The 27,575-nt window shown below is 36.6% G+C and overlaps 1 protein-coding gene across 3 annotated transcripts in view; it reads right to left on the bottom strand.

Moving 5' to 3' along the window:
• Positions 1–158: 158 nt before the first annotated feature.
• Positions 159–27,575, bottom strand: part of LOC106544572 (uncharacterized) — a 104,654-nt gene continuing 77,237 nt past the window's right edge. For 2 of the 3 annotated variants that reach the window (XM_014060873.2, XM_014060874.2), the window contains exons 5-15: positions 27,288–27,327; positions 26,798–26,878; positions 23,999–24,106; positions 17,422–17,531; positions 16,949–16,997; positions 14,880–15,000; positions 14,104–14,198; positions 13,125–13,190; positions 12,462–12,561; positions 10,352–10,504; positions 159–8,194 (exon numbers count right to left, since the gene is read on the bottom strand). In XM_014060873.2, the coding sequence (XP_013916348.2) occupies positions 6,588–8,194; positions 10,352–10,504; positions 12,462–12,561; positions 13,125–13,190; positions 14,104–14,198; positions 14,880–15,000; positions 16,949–16,997; positions 17,422–17,531; positions 23,999–24,106; positions 26,798–26,878; positions 27,288–27,327 (2,530 nt within the window). In that variant the 3' untranslated portion in view covers positions 159–6,587. Of the gene's footprint in view, positions 8,195–10,351; positions 10,505–12,461; positions 12,562–13,124; positions 13,191–14,103; positions 14,199–14,879; positions 15,001–16,948; positions 16,998–17,421; positions 17,532–22,114; positions 22,196–23,998; positions 24,107–26,797; positions 26,879–27,287; positions 27,328–27,575 lie in introns of those variants that run through there. The other variant, XM_087716029.1, reaches the window with a different exon arrangement.

The following is a 27,575-nucleotide window of genomic DNA, read 5'->3' as shown; positions in this document are numbered from 1 at the left end:
TGAGATCCCTTTGATGGGCTTGACCAGTCATTTTAACTGATGGCAGATGTGACTAGTATTTTTACCATCAGTTTGAATGTGATTAATTCTGAACACAAGCACATCCCTATTTATAAGGGGATGCACACGCTTATGCAATGTTTTTCTTTTATTCCCCCCCCCAACCTAAAAGATTTCAGTTTCAATTGAATTATACAGCTTACATTAAAGGTGGAGAAACTTCTGAAGTGATTTATCTTGGTCTGATTTTTTAAAAAAACATTTCAAAAACCTGGCATTTTAACAGGAATGTGTATACATTATAGCCACTGTAGACACCTGTTTACAGACCATACTCTGCCTTTATGTCTGTGCCCACAAAAAGTTGCTGACAAGAATAGAAACAGCATTAAGCCAAACTATATGTGTTGAGTGTGCAATTGTATGCAGAAGCTGAGACAAACAATGCTTTGAAACACATAGCTCCAGCAGACCATAAAATACTGGCAGGAAACAGAGAGGAAAGTATTACAATGGCTTTCACAGCCCCCAGACTTGAATTTTATTGAAAACCTGTGGGCAGATCTCGAGCATTCAGTCAATGGAAGGAAACCTAAAAATATTTCTGAGCTAGAAGAGGGATTAGAGAGGGGCTTTTAGCTGGCTACAGGAAATGCTGGAAAATTTATTTCTGTCAAAAGGAGGTGAAGGGGGATCAAGGTGGGGCCTTGACCTTGAATCATACAGCTAATAGACCAAGTTGGCAGAAAGGTAGATTTACCACTGCAACATCTAGAGATTGGATGAGCTTCTGTTCACTTACAGATTTATTGGGGGGGGGGGGGAATTGATCCCAGGTTCCTAAACATTCGCGTACAATTGTAAAACGTATTGCATGGAAAGGATTTCAGATTAACTTTTACATGGCAGCTGTATTGTACAGAGGTCTCAAAAACATTTTCAAGCTGGGGAACTTGCCTATGGAAATGAACAACCATTATTGTCCACCAACAGACAATTACCTAAAAATATTCCATGAAGCTTCCAGGTTTTGGTTCTCACAGCGCTGTGCATTTAAGAGTGGAATTCTTCATTTTTGTCATATATTTGTCAGGCGGCTTTCCTGCTGCTGTGGCTGACTGAGCTTAGGCTGAACTCGGTAATGAAACCCGAGTTTCCTGTTGGAAATCAACATTATCGTTCATGGTTCCCCATCTGGCGTGGAAGCAAGCAAAGAGCTTGCTGCCATTAAATGAGAAGACTGGGAATTTTGCAGTTGTCACATGAATGATACAGCTCTGGCCTTTGCACAAAGTCTCACAGTCAAATTATTATCTTCCTACAGAATAAGCCTGAAAACATGAACATTGTGCTGACAAGCATGTTTCATTTTATGATTTCCAAGAAAATGTTTGAATGCAACTATACTGCAAGGAATGATCCAACCATTTCCAATCTTTCCTTGAAGCGTCAGCTTGTCTACAGTGTGGTTATAGTGGATTATCCCATGCCTAAATTGTCACAATCCAAACTCTTGTTAAACCAAACCCACAAGATGAGCAGTAATGGATCACACTCGGACTGCCATCCCTCCGGTGATGGCATCTGAGTAGTTTAGCCCGAAAACTCATCATACCAGGGGACAGACTGGCAACTTGCCAAACATTCCCAGAGAGCAAGTAAAGAATCCACATGCAGCAATTTGTTCCAAAGTCTTGACTGTTATTAGAACCATGTAAAACACAGCTTTTCAACATCCTGTACAATCCTTTTGGATTTCTTTTTAAGGAATATTTTTGCTTCATCTTCCCCCAAAGCAGACATAAAAGAGAATGACAGCAAGACTACATCACACAGAATTACCTTGGAAGGAAGCTCTTTGAGGTGTCAAGAATAGCCGTTAACATGGGACATTTTAGGGTGACAGTGGCAGCAGACCTATCAAGTGCCCAAACGGGGCCGTCTACTGAACTGCAGGCTGTTCCAACTTTCAGCAGTGGGGAAGAGTCCAGAATCCAGAGCTGAATCCCTGCCTCGTGCCTGCACTATTCTGATCCAAGAGTTGGAGCTGGTCCATCAAGATAACATTAACTTTAAAATGAAATACATCTTAGCTCTACTTAGGGAATTGGGGAGGGGATTCCCTGATGTTTCCCTGAGTTTCTGAAGGAACACTTTCTCATACTAAGGAACATTTAGTTCTAGAGCCGATCAAAGTTCGCTTCCATGCAGGAGCTCAGCTAGCTTTGCTCTAAGAGCTTGCTACACCTCATCAAAGTAAAGTTGATGCCTTCCCCATCTTATTAGTGCAATAGCCTGGGGAATAAAGCATCAAAACTAAACCTCAAGAAACGGCCTTATACAGGCTTATTCTGATCAAAATCAAACCAGGCATTACTGAAGTCTAGACAGAAATCCATGGAACTCTTTTAATATAGTAACATAGTTTGTGGAAGGATATTATGGAAGTAAAAGGCTTCCACACCTTCAATGCTGCCAGAGTCTGTTTTCCATCCCAAATAGCCTCTAGCAATGAAAATTCTAAAAGCAAGGCTTGCATATTAAACCTCATGATCTCACTGGAGTGCCTGGATTAGTTCTTCTTAACATCCTAATCAGAGTGTTTAATCCTCATTCTTAGGCATTCCAGATGAATTCCTTAGCAGAAGAGCACATTTGAGATTTATTGAACGTTTTCCTGGGATGTTTGACTGTTGTGGTGAAACACTTTCAAGATTTGCTCTGTCCTGTAACCCACAAGTTAAAAGATGGTTGGAAAACTACCAAGTTCGAGTACTTCCCTCATATCACCCCAGCTTTGGATACGGTTCCAATGTTGTTCTTGTAGAACATGCTTGATGGTTTAAAGTGGCATAAACATGACATTAGGTCCAGTAATGTTTTTTTTTTTGTCTTTTCCTTTGCAAAGACTGCTTTCAAATTATCTTTGGAAGAAATGGAGAAAGGAGGTGGAGGAAGAGATGAAAGAGCAATAGATGGATTGGGCATTCAGAGGATTTAGGAAATAACTAGGCATTACTCTTGATTTCCAAAACACTTTAGATTTCCATTTCATTCATAGAAAGGAAATCTTTTTGGGAAGCCTTAAGCACTAGCTTCCAGTTTTACTTTGGTGGCTGCACTACTAGAAAATGCTACATCTTCAAGCACATCTAAAACTATAGTTTATTCAGATTTTAAATATCTGCTCAATTGTAATCATATGAATATCTTTTCATAATACAGTATGCAGCGTGACACATGCCTACATGTAAAGCTATATTTGAATTGCTAACATAAATAAGACAGGTACAATTTTAAATAATATGCACATGGATGAGTAACCTGTCTCATCCTCTAGGCAGTAACTACTTTCATTTAGGAAACAAATTTTCTTTGTAACTTTACACAAGATTAATACCATTACACAAGATTAACCTCTGCGTGGCCAAATAGGTTTGTGTGTATATGTATTGTTCTCTGGATTCAAAGTATTGTCTTCCCTAATATTAAAGGGGATATATTAATGCCTTGAGAATAAGGAGTTCCTTTCTTGGACTTCATTCCACGTAAAAGGCATGCTGATGAAATTAAATTTTATGGGTAAATTGTTTTGGCGTCTGGGATTTGCTTCAAAGAGACTACTCAATCAAAAAATGCTATATCTTTTGAAGGTAGGTAAACAGATTATTTGTCTTCCTGTCATAGTCCATTCTTTCAAAGAATAAGAGCTCCTGGATCTCTTTCAGCTACAGTTTGACATTTTAGTAGGGTGCTTCGTCCTAGAGTTTCAAGTCTTTGGTCTCTTGAAAAAAACAAAAACAAGCAAAAAAAAAACAACCTCAAAAACAAAAGACATCCAGCTAGGAATATGTAGAAGCTTTTGTTTTTGTGTTCTGAAGGACATCAATATTTTCCTATGAAGGAGCATTTGGAGAAGAGCAGATTTTTCTGACCATTAAATACTTATTTTTGTAGTTGGAAAAATATGGCTAATTAGCCAATGAGTCAGCCAGCACTAAGGTAACTATGCACAATGAGGAGTGTGTTAAAATTGAAGCTATATGTTGAATAAGGCCTGTGATATGGATGGTGATGGGCAGTTTTGTTTTTTAAACAGCACAATTTCCTATCAGGTGCCTCTCTACTGAAGAGACAAGCTTTGCCCCTGGCCCCATAATTCAGCAACAGTCTTGCTCAAGTATAGTGGGGAGTAGGGCCAATGTCCTTCTCCTATGTCTGTGGGGAAAAAATTAGACCACCATAGGAACTGAAGGGCCATAAGAAGGCCCTTAAAAGTGAATCTCCATCAGTCTGTGGCTGAAAAATATAATCAGGTTCTATTTGGGAGCAAGTGAAAAAGGTCTAAAATGCAAAGCTACCTTTCTATGTTTCTCCAGTATAAATTTTGCTTATGGTCAAGAGTGAGAGGCCACCAAGACAGGTGGCAAGCAAAGGTGACAGAAGTGAATTGCTCAATTATCAGTTATGAAGTACTGAGGTGCACCTGCTCTCCTGCAACAGACACACACACATACACACACAAAAGCAAAAGGGAAAAGGCCCAATCAAATGGGCTTTGCTGCTTTAAAAGAAGACACTTGCATGTTTTCTACACAGAAGAACGCAACTTTTCCACAATTCTAAACCCCGTCTTGTTCCAGAAATTGGGCATCAGGTTATGAGTGCGACATTTGAGCACATTGAAAAATATAGACCAACACTTCTTTAACTTGGACATCAGCTAAGCTTAAAAAAAAGCAACAACTAAAAAACTAAAAAGAAAAAATAATCTCCTAGTCTAGAACAATGCACCTAGTCTGGTGCTGCCTGGGTAGGTATAGGGCAGAACACAAGATAAAATATATGCATAAATTAAAAATATTCAATTGTCCAAGCTCAGTCCTAGATAATATTGAACTCTTTACATGTCCCATCATCTGCAACCTAACGACATGCAAATTGGAGCCCAGAATCTGGATGGACATGGAATTGCCTCCCCTCTACAATAAACACTAGGCTCCGCTTCTTGGCATCTTAAAGTAACACTACACCTTGCTTATTAGAATTCCTTGAATTGTCCATTGTTCTTGCAGTGGGAAATGTGTGTCACAGATTTAAGGCATGAAGGTATTTAATGTGCATCTGATGCTGCAAAATGTAACTGATGTAAAAAAGAAGAGGCATGCACTGCAGAATTATAATAGTCTGAATGAGTTACCACACCTTATTAAAAACAAAAGGAATCCCAATTACAGAAAAACTGAAAACTCGGAGTACAAAATATTTCTCATACACCAAAGAGGATTCCACCTTTTCCTTCTGTTGAATTTAACTGCTACCAATGCAGCCATGAATTTTGCATGCGCTGAAGAAAATCTCAACTGGATTATAAATCAAATAAAAGCTTTGAATCTTTACCCTTGTGAAAGTAATGCATCTCAGTTTCTCCAGAACACAATTCTACTTGGAACTGCATCCTGGAGAAACGGAGATGTATTACTTTCACAACTGTGTAGCAGCTAGGAAAGTTATAAACTTGATCAAAGACTACTTTAGGGAATTGTCTTAGCTACCAATATTTTCTCTATTTTTCTTCTAATATCAGTGCAAGAACTGTTTATTAATCAACACAATACTCATCTAAGGTAAAAGAGTATTTCCAAAGGGATGCCAATGGCACAAGGGCAAATAAGATGTCACAACTTCCTTAGGATGTGAACGTTGCATTGTAGTGCAATCAGAACACTTCTTGCTTGCATTCCAAACTAATACTTCCTGTAATAGATCCTTAGAGGATCCATGCTCATAAATTGAGGATTGAACAAACTTAGAAACACCGGATAGCATATTGCAAACCTTCTACCTGACTATCTGGATTTCTCTCTGAAGCTACCCATGTGTCTGTAATGTATTGAAAAGTTCAACTGAAGGGACTGATGGGATCTCCTTTCTCTTGACTAAATGGCATCACTAAACAAGGAGGTATGGTGGAACGAGAGGAACCAAACTTTTAAAAAGGCATGTCAAATTGTCTGATTTTAGTGAAAGGACACACATATGATGTGTGCTTGATATGCATAGATGCTATGAAAATTAACTTCCCTGGCATATATAGTATGCACAGCGTCATATGTAATAGTATATTAGCTACAGTACTAAATTGAAACAGAAACATTACTATTGCTACTGGGAAAAAAACAAGTATTACTGGCCCAAATTTCGAACTGACCGGTTTCTTCTTCCTAAAGTAACTCCTTTTGGACTTGCTGCTCTTCTGAATTATGTCTTTCATTTCTCAGCTGCGAGGGTTTGGAAACACTGATCTTTTTAGAAAGTTAAATTTGTTAAAACATTTATCTAGCGAGGAAAAAGATGAGACGTATAATTCAAATACTTTGGCGAACCACCCGGATCTTGTAAGAAGCTCTGTGCAGCCTTTAGCTGCCGGCCTGGCCTGGCCTGGCCTTTGAACTTTAACCTGAATTCCTGAATACATTTTGATGAACAAAGTGATCACCTTCCTAATTTTGCTTCAGGCTCTGCCTTCCTTTCCAAACTCTTATGGAAAACATTATGTAACCCAAATTTCCTCTTTCCCGGTAATTCTAGAATGTGACTGATTTAGACATTTGCCCCATGGGAGAACAGCTTGAAGAGAACGTGTTCTCTGAATGTGCTTTGAAAATCTTGGGTGGTACTTTTGGTTTCTGAAATGCAGGTGAACCACCCGGAACATTTTGCAACTTCTGAACACAATCACCAGCTACCTCAACTTCTCCGGGGACAAGATTGTATTTTTCGCCATCCGCTGTATGACAATGGCTGGTCTCTGGCAAAGGGAGAGCCAGCTGCTTTTTGCTCAAGCAGTCTTGCTCCGTGGCGTAAGCCAAATGAAGAGGGGTGGTGGTTTTTATAATTCTGAAGGGGCTGTGCTGATCCTGCAACACAGGAGACGAAGTAGGCCGGGCTTGGAGGCCCCCAGGCAGCAAGAGGGCATCACAGCCAGGCTCAGAAAGGACCGGCACGCTGCCTCCCCCAGACAATTGTTTGGAATGTGGCAGCATGGGGAATGAGGTGAGCTGGTCATCAATTTTTGGCAGTTCTGCCAAATCTGTCATTTCTTGGGTTTGCTTTTGGAGATGGTCTATCTCCCCAAGTGAGGCAGACTTGGGTATAGAAGACCTTAATACTGGTGTGCAGAGTTCAGTTTGTGGTATTGAATCTGCCAATTTCGTAGAAACGGGCGCTTGTTTTTCTTCCTCGTTTTCGTTTTCAGACAGATTTTCGTACTGAGATACATTAGAAGGCCGTCGCTGGCCATCTTGGAAGTGGGGTGAAAGAACAGCAGATGTCCTCTCTCTGAATGGCACTACTAGATTTCCTGGCACGTTGTGTGGTATAAAGAGGCCGTGTTCTGCTGCAGAAGAGGCCTCTGTACATGGGGGATGCTGTAAATCATCTTTAAGCAAGGCAGCATCTTCAGATACTAAATCTTCAGAGGAGCAGGTTGTGCTCTCCTGCTCAAGAGCAGCTCCATTTTGCACAGAGGGTGCTGAGTCTAAATGATGCAGTGACTCCGATTTTGTTAACGAAGTTGTACTGTCGTGGCTGGTAGACAGGTCAGCTTCCAAGGGTTGAACCTGCAGGTGAGACTCCCAGGCAGAACTGACTGTTGTCTGAGCTTGTAGAACAGGGGGAATAATGTGGTCCCTTTCATCTAAAGGAATGTGTTTATTTTCCTGTAAGCTGCACTTCTCAGAGTTACTGCTTTTTAATGAATTATCTATCCCACTGTCTGAAGCCACATGTTGATCTCCCCCCACTGTCTCAATGTTATCTAGTATTATAGGATTCTCCACGGAAGATACTTTATTGGCACTTTCTTCCTCTTGGTGCTCCTCAGTTTCAAAAATTTCATTTGGTGGAAATCTTTGGAAAGGATTGTTATGCATATCCGCCAGTTTGTTCTGCAAGGCTGTTCCATTGTGCTCTGGAGAAGTTCTTTCCTGTATTGCCATATTTGAGTTATCAATTCCTTCTTTCAGGCAGTGAGGATCTTTATCGGGAGAAGATGGTATTATGACATCTTTATCATTGTTGAAGTCACCGACGGCTGTTTTCTGGCCATTATTGGCTATACTGGATTTCATTGAGAGTAGATTTAGAGAAAGTTCCATCCCCAGGGATGTTTTTGGGAATTCTTCAGATTTTGCTGCAACAAAAAGATATAAAGTCTATTAGACGAAATCCATGGACAAACATGAAAGGTAGTGACCTGGATTTTATTTTGTTCAAGTAATGAAAAGCAAATTAAGCATTGTAAGCAACTTTCTAGGGACAATAACCACTGGGATTAGGAAGAGAAATATGACAATTATCTCAGGTTTTCTTAAACAGTGTATGAAACACTTAAAAAGGTTTCATACACAGGACTCCTAGAGAAGAAATGGCAGAGCTGATGAGTGTGACTAAGAACAAGAAGCTGATAAGTAGATTGGCTCCTTCAACCCTCTTTGGAGAGGATGCAAGATTTTTTAGATTTTTAAAATCTCGCTTTTATTATTATTTTTAAATAAAAAACTCAAGGCAACCAACATACTCATTACTCCTTCCCCCTCCTATTTTTCCCCACAACAGCAGTAATGGTAGGTTGGGCTGAGAAGGAGTGACTGGTTCAAATTTACCCAATGCCTAAGGAATTGTCCATGTTCTCCCTACAGTTGCTCTTCACAAGGAGTTTGCAAGATGGGAGAGCTGGGAGATGGGAGAATTTGCCATTCTTGCTCCAGCCACGGTGAACCTTCAAGGGAGTTCTAAATTTGCCCTCCCCCCCTTTTTTTTTTTTGCTAACCACCTTAGAAATTGCCTATTAAGTCCTTTAAAGAAATTAGTCATCTTCAAAATCATAACACTAGAAAAACTGGGTGAGTGCTTAATCCTTAATATAAGATAATGAAATCATATTTTTATCAGCTTTAAGAATTCAAAAATAAACAGGAAAAAAAAGATAAAGTTTTGGCTGTAGAACATTTTAAATGAATGAAGAACAATATGTACAAGTATTTATCACTGGATATAAAAAAAATTGAATGAAGGTATGAAAATTAAGAGGGAAATAAAAATGTCAAATCAAGAGAGTAATGGGAATAGTTTCTTCCTGCACACAGATCAGCTGCAGCTGCATATATAATCACAAGACAGTGTCTGAAGGTCAGTCAATCAATTGGTCATCTCAACAAGGAAACCTCTCCAAGAAAGCATATATGCTAATGTCCCTTCAGTGCTCACACTCCTTTCCATTTCTGACGGGTAGATTTTCAATGAAATTGTCTTCAGCACTAACTTTTAATGTTCTCTTAAAAGTTTAAAACAGTAAACTTAAACAGATTACTTCTGTTTTATGGTGTTTGGCCTGGAAAGTTTTAATTGTAATGAAAAAGAAACCACTCATTGTTATGGCCACATAGTTTAGCATAATCTACATCCTAACTGGCAGAAGAAGCACAAGAATTTAGACTAAAGTTTCCATCTGCTCTGAACCTGAGATCTTCAAAATGGAATACAGTTATTTCACTCTTGAGTGTGATCCCACCTGTAAGAAATCCAGCTCTCTCTTTTTCCTCCAACAGGTGATTGTGAAAATGTAGTGCTTTAGTTAGCAAATAATTTTTGAGTGCAAATTCATATAATGATACAAAAGGTATTGTAGATTAATACGATGAAACTGGAATTGTTATGGTTGGGCTTTATGGTCAAAAACTAGAAAATAAATATGGGAAACATGTGAGACAAAATTAGTTTAGACATAAAGATGGAAAAATAATGGAATATCCGCAGAAGATTGGATTGTAAAAATTGATGGAGATTGTGGAAATGAAAAAGCTGGCCAGTTTCGTCAACAAAAAAAAACTATACAGACTTTTCAGAAAGACTGGAAGCCTTAACTGGACTTTAGTTGAAAGTAGAAAAAGCTGAATTGATAATTTATGGATTAAAAAATTAAAAAGAGTGAAAGGAGGAGGAAAGAATAAGGTGGCAACACCTTAACAGAAAGAAGGGTGGAAATCATAATCCTATGGGGTTTTTTTCATTTTTTTCTTTTTCTTATTTTCTGTACACTTATTTTTCCTTGCTCTTTTAGGGCTTTTAATTTTATTCATTTTTGTTGTTCTGCAAAATTATAACAAGAAAGAAGGAAAGAATGTTGTACTTGTGATCATAGTTCCCCTTTCAGCTAAACTAATTTTGTGAAAGCTGCTCTGTTAGACATGTCATTCAAGCAAGTTAAGCTGCTCTCTATTTATCTAACAGGAATTAAACCTTCTATTCACAACAATGCTTTTAAAAAATTGCATAATTGTTTACTTACCTGGAGGTGGAAGATCAAGTTTCATTTTACGCAGTTCTGCCATGGATGCTTGTAAATGCTCGATTACAGCATCATCTTCAAACTGCAGAGAAGCAGCAATTTTTTCTTGCAGAAATTCCCGCAGATCTTCGAGGCTCATTTTCAACAAGCGTTCTAAGCAGGAAACAGAAACATCAGCTTGATAAAGACGTTGCCATTATGCTGATACAATTTCTACTGAATGACATACCCAGTGCAGTGGGTGAAAGATGTTATTTAAATGAAGCATAGTAAATTTATGGTTATCTTTTAATATATTCATTTTCTGCCTTTGGGGTCAAATAGATGTCTTCACATCTATCCTGGCAAGACTTTACAGATGTGTAACTTCAAAACTGTGCACTTTATATTAATTAAATCCTTTTACATGAATAAAACCATTCCCAGCATTTGCAATTAAATACAAGATGATTCTGATGTTCTACCACGAGGGGGAGTAAAGCTACATTCTGCAACTTGATGCAATCTGCAGCTGAAGTTCAACTACAGGTAGTCCTCGACTTAAGACCACAACAGAGTCCAAAATTTGCTAAGTGAGACAATTAAGTGAATTTTGCCCCATTTTATGACTTTTCTTGACACAGTTGTTAAGTGAATCACTGAAGTTGTTAAGTTAGTAACATTGTTTTTAAATGAATCTGGCTTCCCCATGGACTTTGCTTATCAGAAGGGTGCAAAAGAGGATCATGTGACTCTGGGACACTGCAACCGTCATAAAGGTGAGTCAGTTGTCAAGCATCTTGGGGATGCTGCAACAGTTTTAAGTGTGAAAAATTGTCATAAATGGTCACTTTTTTCGGTGCTGCTGTAACTTCCAACGGTCATTAAACGAACTGTTTTAAGTTGAGGACTACCTGTACATGCAAGGCAATTTGGCCAAGCACATCTTCATGATTTAAAGAACATTATTTTGCATTCAAAATGTGTGAGTTAAACTCATCTTGATTTTAGATTATATCTCTCAGGAATATTCTGTATGCAGTGATCTGTTACGTTTTACAAAATAGAGATCTGGGATATTACTTTTGTTATACACCAGCATAAATTATGTCTGTCTCAGGAGGTTTTGAGCTACAATAAAAGATTTTGAGAGGGAGAGGTAATCACACTCGTTATGCCAACAGAGGTTTGCCTGCAAACTGCAAATGTTTAAGATGCTATGAGACTCATTGTTCTGTTTTGTAATATCAGATTAAGATGGCTTCTTTTGCTGGATTTTGTCAGAAAGGCCTATCTATCACTGCCCTTTTCTGGCCTCTCCAAAACCCCAAAGCCAATCCAATAAACAAAAAAGAGGCACAAAGCTGAACCTGTCTTTTATAACTTCTCTCAGGCAGATTTAATTTTCAATACAAAGTTGCCTCTGACCTATGGGAATAATAAGAGTGTGAATCTTAAGGCAGACACTTTTTTGTTGTTCATATTTTGTGTACAGTACTCATTTGTGGAGACCATTTGGTAATCTTTATTGATTTTACTGATGATGGCCGCGGAATTCTGGGAGTTGAAGTCCCCAATTCTTCAAGTAGCCACAGTGGAGAAACATTGGTCTAGACTAAGTTGGATTCCAAATTTCAGCACGGAAATTCAGAGAATTCCAGCATGGAGGAAGAGACATGGCAGCTTCTGCCACTGTACAACAGATGAATTTTCAGGGACATTCATAGGCACATTCAGGGACATTCATAGGCTCATAGGAACAGCAGCATTAAATGGCACAATAATTTCTTACAGATATAGCCACAACATCCAATAGAATTTGAAAGTTATCTTCTTAAAAAATTAAGAAATCCTGAGAGGAACCATAATACACTGTCTCCAGAACAATTCCAGTTCTGCTGAAATTCTATTGTGATAGCAAGGACCCACATGAGTAGATTTCAGTTGTCATGCGGGCAAACAAAATAAAACCCGAAATCTGCCATCCTGTATTTGGGACAATGAAAGCACAATTTTCTGAACACTTCTGCAGCAGCCTTGTCTTTAAAAGATGCTTCTCCTTTTATAAATGTTGTATCAAGTGGTTTGTTTTTTTTAAAAAAAACACTGAATAAACAAACCAACTTCTTACTTTTATGCAGTTTGAGAATGGTGTATGCCATAGCTGTAAGCACCCTCTCTCCTTCCAGGATGTAAATATCCCACAGCCGCAGGGTTAGTGTAAACGGAGTCTGTGTAGTTAAGAAATAAAAGGTGTGACATATTGACAATATGCAAACCACAATGTATCTATAGAGCAGCAGGTCTCATCAAAATAATGTTTTCAAGCTAAACCTAAGACTAAGACTCAAGTTCATTTTGTGACATATTTTTATAAAAATTCAATAAGGGAAAGTAAATAAAAGTAGTCTCCATCTGGGGGACATAATCTTAAAAATCAAATCTGATCAATCAAAAATCCCATATAACATGGAATTGTTTATCAGTCAGAAATTAGACTAGATTTTAATAATGGAATAAGAGATTGCATTAATTTTACATTAATATTATATAATTTTTCTCTTTTTTCCTTAGTTTCTTTACCCCTTAGTTTATTTTAACCACTGTAATGCATGCAGTTTGTTTTTAACTGTTTCTCATATTATATCTTACTAATAAAATAAAAACATTTAAAACATGAGATTATAATTCTATATCAAATGAAAATAATTACAAGAAGAGAGATACAATGTAAATTAGTATTATAATGACATTGGAGGAGGCATCTGAAATGTTTGCTCCCCCAATCACATACCCGGTCAATGAAGCACTGTAAGAACCACTTAGTTGTATAAATTCCTGTCAACATCTGCTCCTTATCCTAAGAAGGAAGGAGGGAGGGAGGGAGGGAGGGAAACCATATTAAAAAAATATATCATTTTATAAGACAAGCAAATTAGAGATCTGTGAACTGTAATTCACATGCTTTCAAGCTCTCAAGTTCATCTCATAGATACTGGTGGTTTTCTTTCCTAAATTAAACTAGCTACCATGCAATAAGCAGCATTTTTTTCCACTGTTTACTCATTCTAATTCTCTTCAATATCTATTTACTCAGTGGATAATATAGTCCCTTTCCCTCAGTACAATTGTTGTGAGCATATTAAGGTTCATTCAAGATTGTCTTTGTAATTGTGGCACAGTGTATATTTTATCCTATGTCATTGAGTGTTTTGCATGTATTGCCAAAAGAAGATTGAGGTTTTTAATTATTATATATTTTTAAAAAACCACTTTTCATCTTGGTCTACTTTCTCAAAGGGATGGCGGGGGATGGGGGGAGGAGACTGTCGTCCCTGGAGATACAACTCAGTTACAAGGATCAGGAAGTGGTGCCACGGAATGTATTTTCCCCATATTTCTCCATACTATTTGCCACAAGGCAAAGGGGCTAAGAGATCCTTATCAGTCTCATGCACAGGATTAATGGAAGGACTCCCTTAGCACAAAACTAGCAGCAATTGTAACTATCAAAAAGTATACCAATATAGGAAAGTGAGCAAGAGGTTCCTGGGAGAAGTGGTGTGATTTTTCCGGCTACAGATTTATCCCTGCTGCTACAAATATATTTCTAATAATATATTTAGAGATGACACTTTTTCTGGTATTTGATACGATGAACACTCTAAAAAAGAAGTAATACATAGCAAACAAAAATATATTTCAAAAATGTATGAGCAGAAACCAACACATCCTGATATTACTGTTGTTCCCTTGACAAAAGAAAGCATTACCAAGTGTTTCTTCAACTTTGGGAAAAGCTTGTTTAGGATTGCTTCGTGGTGAGCTTGGAATCTCTGCAACTTTGGAAACCCAGGAATGAAAAATCCTTTAGCAAAAAGGAAACAAAAGTACTAACAATGTATTAAAGAAATACAGCAGGGTGTCTTAAGTCAATGAATAATAAGTACTTGTATTTCCTAAGACTTCTAAGCAACTCTAATATGTTTGTGAAAATGCATTTTTATATTTCCTATCTATTCGTTTGTGAATTTTGCATTTGAACAAGATCAGGGATTGATGTGTCTATAGATCTGTGTATATAGTTTTGCGCTCTGTATTATACACAGTCAAAGCAACCTTGCCTAACTTGTTGATGAGGGGACCTGGGAGGGACTTACCTAATGCATAATAAATAACATTTCATTCCATCAGGAACCACTCTCAAAGTTTGCTTGATGCACAGCGAAAAAAGTGTTTGTGTACATCACAATCCTTATCCCCATTCTGGTGGTTCATATTTAAAACACAGCCTCTGGCTGGCACTACAGGACTATGAAGTTGCAAAACAGCATTGAAGTTCAAAGGTTAAGGCTCCAAGAAGAGCTTATTTGTACATCATGCTCAAACTCAACAGTAATAAATGCAGACATGAAGAAGACGACTACAAGAAGCACATAAAAAAGGAAGAATCTAGACTTTCAGCCAGACTGAACCCAAATATGGCATCATCTAAAATATAATAAAGAAATGAGCAAATAAATGAAGGTGTTTGCCACTGAAACCTTACCATGCATTGCATGCCGCTGGTTGGTAAGCAGTTGTGCCAGGGCCCAAAAGGCATCCTCTTCATTCAAATACATCAACAAGATAGCTGCAATCTGACTCATGCCCTGGCAGTAACTCACTTCCTGGATGATTACACAAGATGAGCAATTTACAGGGTAGAGTGTATTGCACATACAAGCACAAAATGAAACTTCCCTAAGTTCACAACATAACCCTAGCATTTTATCTCATTATTTTTTCAGACAAAAGCATGATTTGTTGACTCACAGAAAAATTCATTTTAATGGCAAAGTTCACTAATAGACAATGGGTGTGGCCTTGAAGATGATACAGGAAAGAGGCCTTTAAGAAATAGGGCTGGGTGACTTGGTTTAACTCAATCAATGGTTATGATGATGCACTTACAAATTATTGTAAAATTTTTATGATCTGAACCAAAGCTGCTAGGAAGATTCCCTTGCAGCCATTCAGAAAATAAATTTCTCCACTTCCACTTTTCAACCCAGAAATATTTCCTGCCTCACTTTCTGCCCAGCAGCTTGTCAAGGTTCGAGCAGCTCCTCTTTGCCTTTTTCTTTAATAACACCTATTGCTACTTTAAGAGGCTCCCCCAAATTCTCTGGGAGGCTCAAAGAATCCTGGATAATTTTATCACATTATTTTCAATCCAAAACACCTTTTAAAAATATAGGTAGAACCAAATATATACCGAAAAAGAGAGATCAAAGAAAACACTGTCCCTCCAATCCCATCCCAGGGACTTCATAGTGTCAGAAGGAAGAGGCCAGATGTCATCTTTCCTAAAATCTGAATCTACAGATGTTTTATGGAAAGAACCATTTCAGCCCTTGTTAGAAGGGTTAAAGAGTAGCTGGTTCTTGTCTTCCCTCACCTTCACTACTGGCAAAGTAACAGTTGGATGAATCTTAGGAGACCCCGTTTTAAAACACTCCTTTTGGGAAAACAAACATTTTCAAAGGTCTGGAGAGTTTTTGCAATACCTGCAAATGGACTCCTCCTCCCTTTTTCATTGGGTGAAAGGTAGGAAAACTTTGGAGAGAGATTTCTTCAAAATGCTCAGAAAAGATTTCAGGAAAGCACCTGGATGTATCTGTTTTCCAGTAAGGGACAGAACTAGTTGGGACTCAATGGATTTGGGAGGTTAAATGTTAAATTATTGATCCAGAAATTCAGTCTGAAATATTTTGTAAACATTTTGACAGCTACATGAGGAAAACAATGCTATATTTAGATTCTAGGGGAGTCTCTAATATAAAATTAGCCTTAAGACATAAAAAGAACTATTGTCACTTCTCACATTTTCATGAACTGAAATTATGTAACATGACATTGCATTGCAACATAAAATAAGGAAAATGCTCAAAAAAGCCAGTCTAATTTTTTGTAAAGGAAGAAACACCATCTAGGAAAAAACATAGAAAGAATGTGTTTCCTGTTTCTTGGACCACCTAGAGTAATATAATTAATTAACTCCATTAATTAAATTAAGTAATTCCTGTTGGCACATTGAAGCAGCGAATTCTGTATGTAATTTAAAGATATCATAATTTCTGTGCCCTTTGACTAGAAATAAGACAAGGGACTATAACAAATTGGAGTCCTGCACCATGAGGTTACCACTGAACGAAGTAAGAAAGATCACACAGAGAATTTAACCAACATCCTCATCTGACTAGAGTCACAACTATTTAGAAAGAATGAGACCATTCCTTTGCCTAAATAAATAGAGGTTATATAAATGATTGCAGTTTGAATACATCTTGTCTTCATGAATTAGCCTGTATTGAAAGTGATTCCTTTTTTTATTTTTAGCCCAAGGATCATGGACTATCTACACAGTGGTTGGAACAAAGATGTGTTTGTGTGTGTGTGTGTGTGTGTGTGTCTTTCATAAAAATGTATATTGTTTTTAGATAACATTTTAATATACTTTTAATCTGCTTAATGCCATTCTGAAAGTCTGCTTTGCCATCTTAATCTAATCTATACTGTACTTTTATTGTCAATTAAAAAACACATGTCAGATTCTTGTAATGTTCTATTTCTTACCGTGTTGTAAACAGAGTAAGCTGACAGGACATGGAACAAAGCTTGTTGTCTATATTAAAAAAAAAAAAGAATATCAAGATGGTATTTCAGAAATATCTTACGATTTTAGAGTAAAATAAGGAGCAATGTTTCTTGATCAATAATAGATTCATCAAATATAGGTCTGGTGCTTTTAAGAATCGGTCAACAAAGAGAAGGACCCTGTTGTTAACTCATATGTTAACTCCAAACACTATAAAGTGGATGATGTGATCTGCCTTCCATCTTCTGATGACATTAGGAAATTAATATCCTAAACTGACCAAGAATATTCTCTGTTCCACCGATAGAAATTTCACCAGCCACAAAAGATTAAATGGAGATAAACCAACATTTATTTTCTACAAATACATATATACTTGTAGTTGATAGGCAAAACAAACACACAGAAACAATAAGAAATAAATAAATGAGATCCCATATGAGAAGCTTACTTTACTCCATAGCGGTCCCGAAACATGATGTGGTTTCGAAAAGTGCGATTGACATCCAGATCTATTTGTTTGATTTCTGCTGAGAAGCTTCTGGCTTGTTCTTTCATTTTCTGGGCAAATTAAGATGAATTATAGTATTAGAACTTTAAAATCAGAAGTGAAAAATGTTTCTGGCCCTTGGGCTAGATTGCTTCTGGAGCATCTTTCCAAAATCTTTCTATTTGTCTGCATGGAAGACCTTCATTCTCCAAAACCACAGAAATATGACTCTACTAGGTTCGGCTTCCCATAGTAAAAAGTGTATGGTCAGAAAAATCCCTTTTTTTTTTTTTGTAATTAGAGAGATACACAGAAAGACCTGGCCTTGAGAAAAGATCTCTGTCTCCAATGCTCTGGAGAGAAGAGTTCAGGAATTGGTCCCTAAACTTAGCACTTCATGTCTTTATGTTTTCATGTGTTTTTCTATACTATTAATAAATAGCAATAGCAATATTAATATATTACTATTAATATTAATATATTACTATTACTATATTGCTATTACTATTACTATATTGCTATTACTATTACTATATTGCTATTACTATTACTATTACTATATTACTATTAATATTAATCAATGTATTACTATTAATATTAAAATTAATATTATTAATATTATTATTTGCTTTATGTATTAAACATGGAACTCAGCCAACTAACCATTCAAAAATGCATTACAAATACCAGTGACTGGTGCTAATGGTTGATACGATTTGCTGCCAGCGTCCTAGGTATCAACCAAGTGTCTTCTTAAAATATAAGATGTTCCGAGTAGCAGTTTTTTGCAGTTCCGCTGATGTTATTGCAGGAAGTTGCAATTTGTTGATGTATCTTGTAAAAGTCTTGGACATGATGCCAAGTGCCCCGATGACAATGGGTATCACTGTTACATGCTTCATCCATAGCAGTGTAGTTTTGAATTATTATTATTAATACTTTATTTATTAAACATGAACTCAGCCAAATGAACATTCAAAAATGCATCACAAATACCATTGACTGGGGCTAATGGTTGATGCGGATTGCTGCCAGCGTCCTAGGTACTAACCAAGTGCCTTCTTAAAATATAAGATGGGTATCACTGTTACATGCTTCATCCATAGCCGTGTAGTTTTGAATTATTATGTTGCTTTTATAAGGATTATTAATGATTATGTATGTCAACTTACATTACATGCCAAGTATACGGCTATATGGAAGGAAGGAAGGTCTTTATTATTCAATTGTAAAAAGCTATAAATAAAATAAGTTTCAGTTGCAATCAAATCAATTTTAGAATCCAGTAAGAAAATTTGCTGGCATGGTCTTTTTTTTTTTTTTTGGTAAGGTGGTTAACGAAATTCTGATTTATAGATAATTGGATAGAGAGTTCTCTTGCCCTATGTGGCAGGTATGATTTAAATACATTTATACACATTCAAAACACACAGATGATTAATATATACAGATACAAAGTAATATGCACCTAAAAATAGAGGCCTGTGGCCTTACTAAATTACTTCTATACTTAAAAGTAAATGGAGATGTTTTCAGCATATGCTACTAATTAAATAACTAATTGAAGTAAATTGGTTGAAAAAGCCTCATCTCAAAAAGCAATTTAAGTAGAGGTGGTAAGATTTCTGGGCATAAAGTGACTTTAAACCAGTAATGCACAACAAGCAACAGAGAAAGGAAAAGATAATCATCTCCCTCCCCACTGCCACATGCTTCTAGGGAATTCTGGGATATATATATAAATATATATAGCCATAAAACATACAAGAGATTTCTCCTTTTAATACTTCAGATCACGCTTACGACAAACATTTTGTATTACTGAACAACCAAAATTGTGTTACAATAACAGTAGTTTAATGGCTGATTAATTCCTGATTATCTACACTCAAGAGAAATGTGAGTATATAGAAGCCAATATGAGACCAGACATCATCTTGATTCCCAACATACCTGCTTTTTTTTTACTCTTAGGCTGACCACAGATTTTAAAAAAGATATTTCACTGCTGGAAATACCAAGCAGATATCTTACTGGGAAAACTGTACAGGTAGTCCTCAACTTACAATCATTCGTTTAGCGACCTTTCCAAGTTACAATAGCACTGAAAAAAGTAACTTATGACTAGTTTTCACACTTTCAACCATTACAGCTGTATTGTCCTGGGCTCATGTGATCACCGTTTCTATTATTAATTTTTTTTATTTTGTTACATAAACAACACATGCCCATACCAGTGGGAAAAGAAAAACGGTGATCACCGTTTCTAACCTTCCCAGCTGGCTTCCAACAAACAAAGCCAATGGGGGAAGCTAGATTTGCTTAACAACCACACAATTCACTTAACAAGTGCAATGAGTCATTTAACAGGTGTGGCAAAGGTGGTAAAATGGGGTGCAACTCACTTAGCACCTGCCTCACTTAGCAATGGAAATTTTGGGCTCACTTGTGATCGTAAATCAAAGATTACCTGTAATGCAGGAATACTTGAGTTCCCAAAAAGGGTTTCCAAGAAAAAAGAAATGAACAATAAAATGTAAAAAAGCCCACTGATTTCAAAGAAAGCCTACGTTCCCCTAAACAAAAAGCTTTTCTCTAATTCCAACTTTGTTCTGTATAAATATCAAGTGGCAAAAAGAATAGGAAGGATTATGAATAGCCAATTCTCAGGATTTATGTTCATCTACAGTCTATTATACTATAATTCCTTTAGTTATTGCAGATCCCCCAGGAGCTTAGTTCAAGAGCTTGTGACTTCTATTTATTCTGATCGCTAGCTATGAGACATGGCCAAATAGTAACATCCTGTAAGGAGGTTGCAATGGCCAAGATAAATAGAGAGAAACAGGTTCTTAATCTGTGTCACTATCTGGTTTTATCTATCCCACTTCCTTTAACTTGTCACACCATGCTGAATTGGCTACGTTTTACAAAGAATCAAGCCATTTACTTAATTTTAAAATGTCGGTGTGTCATCCTTCAAAACCTGGTTAGCATGAATGTTAAGGGCATGAGAATTACCTTTATATTTAATAGCAATATTAACATTAAATTAATATAAGGTTGCATAATATGATTAAATTGCCATTCCATCGAAGGATCATTTCTTTTTAACCCCTTCAATTGGCATGGCAGCTCTGACCCAATCCAAGGGAATGCACTGTCCAAACTGGACTAATAAAATGCCAGTTACATGAGGCTGTCTTTGATTAAGAATCTTCAGCCCCCAGTTAATTAGCCAAGCAAATCCTATTGCACCACTTGTGTTAAAAATGCATCAACCGTGTTTCTAAACCCAATTCAAATAGCTGATTTTGATTTTTAAAGATGTAAATGTTTACCGATACCTTTAAACTCTAGACCAGGTCAAAATTACTGAGATTTTTTTAAAGGACTCATTTACTTGGCTTTTAGCTGAAAATATTTTTTAAATATACTGCCTTTGCTAATAATCCATTCCTTCATTGTTTATAGTTAACCGTTTATATTGACGTGGAACTGTAGGCTTTATAATTGAAAGACCTTTTGGAAAGATGGCAACCTTGAAAACTAGTCATGTATATTTATTAAAGAAACCAATCAATAAATAATGCAATCTCATTAAGTGTGGCTTTTAAAAGTCAATTCCTGTTATCTGTGCTAGTGTATCTACTCAAGCAGATTGTAAGTGGTTCCTGAAGGCTTGCAGTAAACACAAGCTCTTAAACTTCAATTCTATTCCAGATTACCACCGGCATGCCTAAGTATGATGATGACAGGTCTATTTTAATTTATTTTATGAATTGACTCTGTTTGCTTTCCTAAAGAAATGCTTCATTTTTTTTCAAGTACAGACTTGCAAATGGTGACTTTAGTTTTGAAGGAAGAGCTCTTGTTACTTTTAGTTAACGAAGAAAGCAAGAGTATTCAAATATATCCCAACAGACAGGAAATCTGAATGATCCTCTTGCATCCCTGATCTGCTGCTTTCATAACAAAACATTTTGGTGTTGTTGTGGGTATTTCTATCATGGCTGGATTTTGACAGTTCCACGGGATTTGAAAAAGGACTGCTCATCAAAGTATTTGATATTCCAAGCAGAAACATAGAGTAGCAATAGATACCAATCGGAAAGCAGAGCAAACGCTTCTTTGGGGAGACAGGTGTTCAGTGATAGGTGATGGGCAATCAAAGTTCTCCACAGAGAAATCCTGAAAGGGCAGCTATTGAACTAATGCTTCTAAAAGCTACACATAGCAAAAAATGTTACTATTTGTCTGACATGTGAAATTGAAACAGACAGGGTTTTTTTCCTCCCTCAATATAAATGCTTATAAACACTGAAAAGCAGAGTTAAGAGGAATATGTCTCTAGGCTTCCAGAAAAAGGAATTTGTCTCACCATATTTTTTTATGATGAGGTTATCTATTGGTCATCAAAAGCTCACCACTGTAGCAAATAAATTGTTAACTGGCTTCATCCTTAGATAAAGCTTGACTTTCTCATTAGATTGTGGCATGGGGGCTCCTGCAGTCAGATTAACGACTATTTGTAAACCACTAGGTTATCACGTTGTAATTCTACACCACATTTCAGCCACAGAATTACATTTTTGAAGAGTAGCAGAACTGAGATATTAACATGAAATTGACTAAAGTTACTGCTGTCAATTACCTTTCATGGCCAAAGGTTTTCCCACAAGCTCTAATGGGAATCAGGACCATTCCTAGCAGGAAGCATGGCTTCTGTCCCTTTGAAATTGTGTTAAGCTGGCCAATGTAAGCGGAAACCGCCTAATCAATTAAAAAAGGGAGATCTCACTAGTCTGATAAGTATTCATTAAGTGATTGCTATCTATTTCTACAGAAGTGAAAGTGTCATACCAGCCTTCTACATTGGCAGATGCCATACCCTGAAGGCCTCTGAATATATCCCCATCTGTGAATACCAGAGAAAGGATTACCTGCCACCTCACTGAATGGGAATATACCAAATATTGCTGACAAACCAAAAACACTGTGAAGTGCCAGCATCACTTATAGCACTACTGGAGAATTTCTCTCTGAGAGGATTTGGTGCCTGGCCTCACCTAACCCAGCAAAAACGTGATTAATTTGTCCTTGGACTATTTGAAGTATGGTTATGGCACTCTGTTCCAGCATGATATTGATCTGCATTTCAAACTTTTAAACATGTGAAATTACTTACCCAAACTTATCTCTATGTGTATTTTGGGAAAGATACTTGGGCTAAGAGCTTAATAGAAGAACTCATTTATCAACTAGAATGTAGCTGCAACATTTCCCTTTTCTCCCCATCCTTTGATCTAAATTCCTCTTGGACTACAGTAGTTTTAAGAGATATAATCTCCAGCATCAGCAGTCTATGGATTACTGAAATGAATGCATAAAAGTCCCTGGCTGCTTCTTTCTTTGTAGAAATAAAACACGCTAAATCTTACAGTGCTTCTGGGGCAGAAGGTAACTTGTAGGTTTAGATGGTTATAGTCCAATGTCTTCCTAGTCTAGGAATTAATCTCTGAGCACTTTCTTAACTTGGATAGTTTTGCCTATTGGGCACAGAGAGCCACTTCCCTCCTTTACAACACTTCCAAACTACAAACTTGAAATTCTGGATTCCACCAATTTAGGAGAGCAATCTTCCTCAGGTTGGGCATTTGGGAAATCTAACAGCCTTTTTATAATTTCATAATTTTAATTTTTGCTAATTGTGAACTAATTTGTAAGGTCACTGCTGATTCCACAAAAAGCCTTTGGGGTGAAGTCTTTCCTTTATCTCATTTTAGAAAGCCCTAGGTTTGTTCATGGCTGCAAGGGCGGTAACTGAGCTACTCTTCAAGAACAATGTTGCTGTTATGTGAACAGAAATCCTTATCCCGTTCACATTGGAGGTACCGTTTCTTTAAGGTACTTCTGGGTTGAAAGGATTAGCCAGGGACACCACTGCTGCCTGGGAGTCACCAGGAAGGGGGGGGGGTCCATGCCAAGGAGCTGGAACAAATGATGGGAGCTCATCTCTCCACCCAGCAGCACTTGCACTCCGGTCTTGAATGCAGGCTTGGTAACCTCCAACCCAGTGTCCTAACCACATGAGCCACCATATTCCCATGCGAACAGGAATGGGAATGTAGAACACAATGCTCAAATGTTGAAGGGCAGAGGTGGGATTCATGTTTACCTTCCCTACCGCTTCGCAAATGTGAGCATGATCACAGCCTTCTGCGCATGTGCAGTACTCACACATTATTTCGGGGTGGGTGGGCAGAGCCTCCTGCAGCCACTGCTACCGGCTCTCCTGAACTGGAGAGAACCAGCTGAATACCACCTCTGTTGAAGGGTGTTAGTAAGTTTTTCCATGAGGCAACAACGTAACTACAAATAGTTGGGGGGGGGGGGGAGATGATGGCTAAAAACACTTTCCCCTAATCTTGGGATGCGGGAAAAAATAATCCTGTTTATCATATGTACAGGTAACCATTAGACTGGATATTTATTTGGTGCACTTTATACTGCTATCATGGATTATAAGATACTGTACCTCATACTTCCCTTCATTCTCCATCTTAATCTTTTCAATATCCAGTAAGAGTGACCAGACTTGACCTCGTACTTGGAGGGGAATCCCTTTATAAACTCTGCGGAACATCTATAAATATATAAAAAAAGTGTCACCATGGTCCAATTATCAAGAGCTAACCCAAAACTATTTTCTTCTGAATTTCCTTTGGCAGATGCAACCCGGCATGATTAAAATATTATGCATAGAAAAAAAATATGTGTCTTAACATTTAAAGCACAGATTAACAGACATTTTCACTTCAAATATTCTGAGTAGTTTATCAGATGACTCAAAGTTTGGGTGGAAATCCTGTCCAAAAGATGGGAGCTTCAGGCAATATGTATGTTTATTTACATTTAATTAATGTAATTTGGTTATAGTTTGTCACAAAAGAACATCTTGATGAGTCATTGGCAACAGTAGCTAGTGTTGATACAATATGAAAGCACCTGCTGATGCATCAGAGACTCCCCCAATCCCAAGACTGAACATAAAGATTTATTTCATTCACTTTCAAAGAGAAATTTCTCATTTAAACCAATGGCTAAGATCCTAAATTCACCCCTTAGAATTAACTTATAGAATTCAAGGTTGTTTTATCATTCATCAATCATAGGCAGTATTTTATACTTGGGATAATTAAAGAATTTTCTCTTTATGAATTGAAATATAATCCAACCTGATCCACATCTCCCTATCTGCAGATTAAACTGCATCCTTAAAATAAGCTTTTGAATCTGATAATTTTTAAAATTTATTTTGTGAGGAAGCAAATGCAAATACACACAGCCAGGAAATGGCCTGATTCACCCCTGCACAGTTATTGAAAAGGATACTTTACTTTATATTAGTCAATGCTGATAGGTTGCCATGCATTATTGAACTAGTCTTTATCAATAGAGTGGAATATGCATTGCAAATCAATATGATTTTCTACAGGCAAGGTTCCATTGTTATTTTAAATACTGAGTCATTAATGAGATCTTTATTTATACACACACACACATACTTACATACATACATGCATATACATAAACACACATATATCTCATATGATATCTCACATGATATATTACCATTATTTTTGTTTTATTGCTTTATTGTTTTCTTTTTTAATATATGTGTATGTGTGCATAATATTTTTTCTTGTTTTATAGTCTATAGTAATATAATTTTAAAGAGCATTTTATTTTCTGATTTAGGCATCAAGATATCTAAAATTTATCTGCAGACTTTGTACCTTGTCTGCAATGACTCTGGCACTTGAAGAAAATAGACTTGAAGAAAATGCAGTAAAATGAAGGGGAGTCCAACTCCCATTAGCGAAATTACAAAATAATATGCAAGTGTTGTTCTAAATTGGAAAAGCTGTATTAGATTTTGAGTTATTCACTAACATTTCAGTGCTATTGGGGGAGAGGGGAGAGACAACTGCACGTAATGTAGAATTTAAAGCTAAAATGCCTTATCTTGTTTGTCCACATAGAAACAATGACGAATAAAATTTTCTACTGATGTGGTTATCTGACTTTGATATATTGAATGTAGAACAATGAAGTTGGCCTGAGCAAGGAATGGAACAGGCGAAATATAGCCAAAGAGCAGTGAATAAGCTCATAAACTCATTGATCAAATTGTCAACTTTCCAAGGAGTTTAATAAATTGGAACAAGTTCAGAAAAAAATTAACTCAATCACTTCTTTCTGCACACTAGGATGTTTTCTTGGATGGAGATTTACAACAAATGATTTAAATTTAATTATGGCACAAAATTAATTGGTGGAATACAGAGGGGGGAGGGGGAGAGAGAGAAAGGGGGAGAGAGAGAGGGAGAGAGTGGGAGGGGAGCGGGGGGGGAGGAAGAAGAGGGGGAGGGACAAACACAGAGAGTACTATACAATGCATACATCTCTCTTTTTATGTGGACTCTTAATTAGATTTCCACTTCAGGCTTGGGAAGAATAGATAGGAGACCAAACAAAAATTAAACTATAAGTAATAGTAAATGTAGAATTTATAGAATCAAATATAAGAAACTGTGACCACAAAAAGAAAAGAAAGAAAAAAACTGAAGTATCCAAGACTTCCTTAAGAAACAAGTACAAAATCTATACTGCAACTCAAATACAGTAAGTGAAGTATAATGAACTTTTCTAATGTTTCCCTTAGCCAAAAAAGCTGGCACTTCTCTATTATACAGTAACATCTCTGATATTTACTTTCATTCAGTAGAACAATTTCTTCTCTTGTTGTAATGATTGCCTTTCTCACTTCTTCATCTGTACCATCACATTTGAATGTTCAGATGATTCCAGCAAAACAGAACAACATACAACTTGGAAATAATTCTCAATATGTAATATGTTAAATTACAGTACATATATTCCTTCTCCATCATTTCAATAGGCTTGGCTTAGTCTTATTTTATTGTAATTCATTTCAGTGTCCTAAGTTTCTTGAAAGAAAAATCTTAAATACAGTTCACATTTTAACTAAAACCTTCTGTTCTGACCCATCAATATGAATTTCTTTTAGCTGAGATTTCTATTGTGCACCTGCTTATTTCACTCATAAGATTTTGGTATAAGTTAAGTCTATTTTTAATTTTGTTTTCCCATGTATTTCTTCAAGATCAGTTCACAGAGAGTAAATGAAAGAGCTGCACCAGCCTTTTCATTAGTAGTGTTAGGAGTTGTTCAACAAGAACTCTATATATTCCTTGAAATAAAGGGACAAGCAAAAAATAATAATAATATTAAAATGTGTCACTGTTTTTACCTTTTCACTATTTCTGTATTTTCCCCATTTTCTTAACATCTTCAGCCATTTGTCCACTCTTTCAATCTCCTGAGCTTTTTGCTATAAAAGAGTTTTTAAAATGAAGGAGAATTTAGGAAGAAAAGGAAGATGGAAATATAATATCCAGGTTAATAGACTATGGACTCATATAGTTTTACAAGATAAACAAACAGTAGTTTTATACTGAACATCTAAGGAATTATTCAATTTCATTTATTCTCTGTTCTAAAAAAAGTAGCAATTTAGTTTATAGTCTTTATTGGTTCATTATCTTGAGCCTTGTCCTAAATGAAAACTGTACACTGTTGATCAACTAGAGAGTGCCATATTATTGGGCTCTGAAACCATAGTTCTGAAGATCAAAAATGTTACCTTAGCAGCTAAATGAGAGGTGACAGTAATTTATGAGGCATATAGACCAATCGTTTCCATCAATTATTTTACAGAATAAAAAACTTGTAGAACTTACCTTTTCTTCCAGAGCACTATGAATTGGTAACTCATGCTCACTGAAAAAGTAAAAGAAAAAGTCAGATTGAACTAATGTGTAATATAAGAATGCATAAGGAAATGCAAAAAAGAGATATTAAGTTATGCTCAAAAGAAATGGTCAAAGATTAACTGATATATTAGCTGATATTTTTTCGTTAACTTGGGTCTTTAATTAAAATTCAGAACAATCACCTAAATCATATAATATGAACATATAATAAATAATATATTATATTATATTATATTACATTATATTACATTATAT

This window comes from Thamnophis sirtalis, unplaced genomic scaffold (assembly GCF_051295495.1).
Source record: "Thamnophis sirtalis isolate CommonGarterSnake01/CBP01778 unplaced genomic scaffold, rThaSir2_p1.2 scaffold_1, whole genome shotgun sequence".
NCBI lineage: Eukaryota > Metazoa > Chordata > Lepidosauria > Squamata > Natricidae > Thamnophis > Thamnophis sirtalis.
The sequence above is the reverse complement of the archived record's forward strand: the minus strand, read 5'-3'. Positions and strand labels throughout refer to the sequence as shown.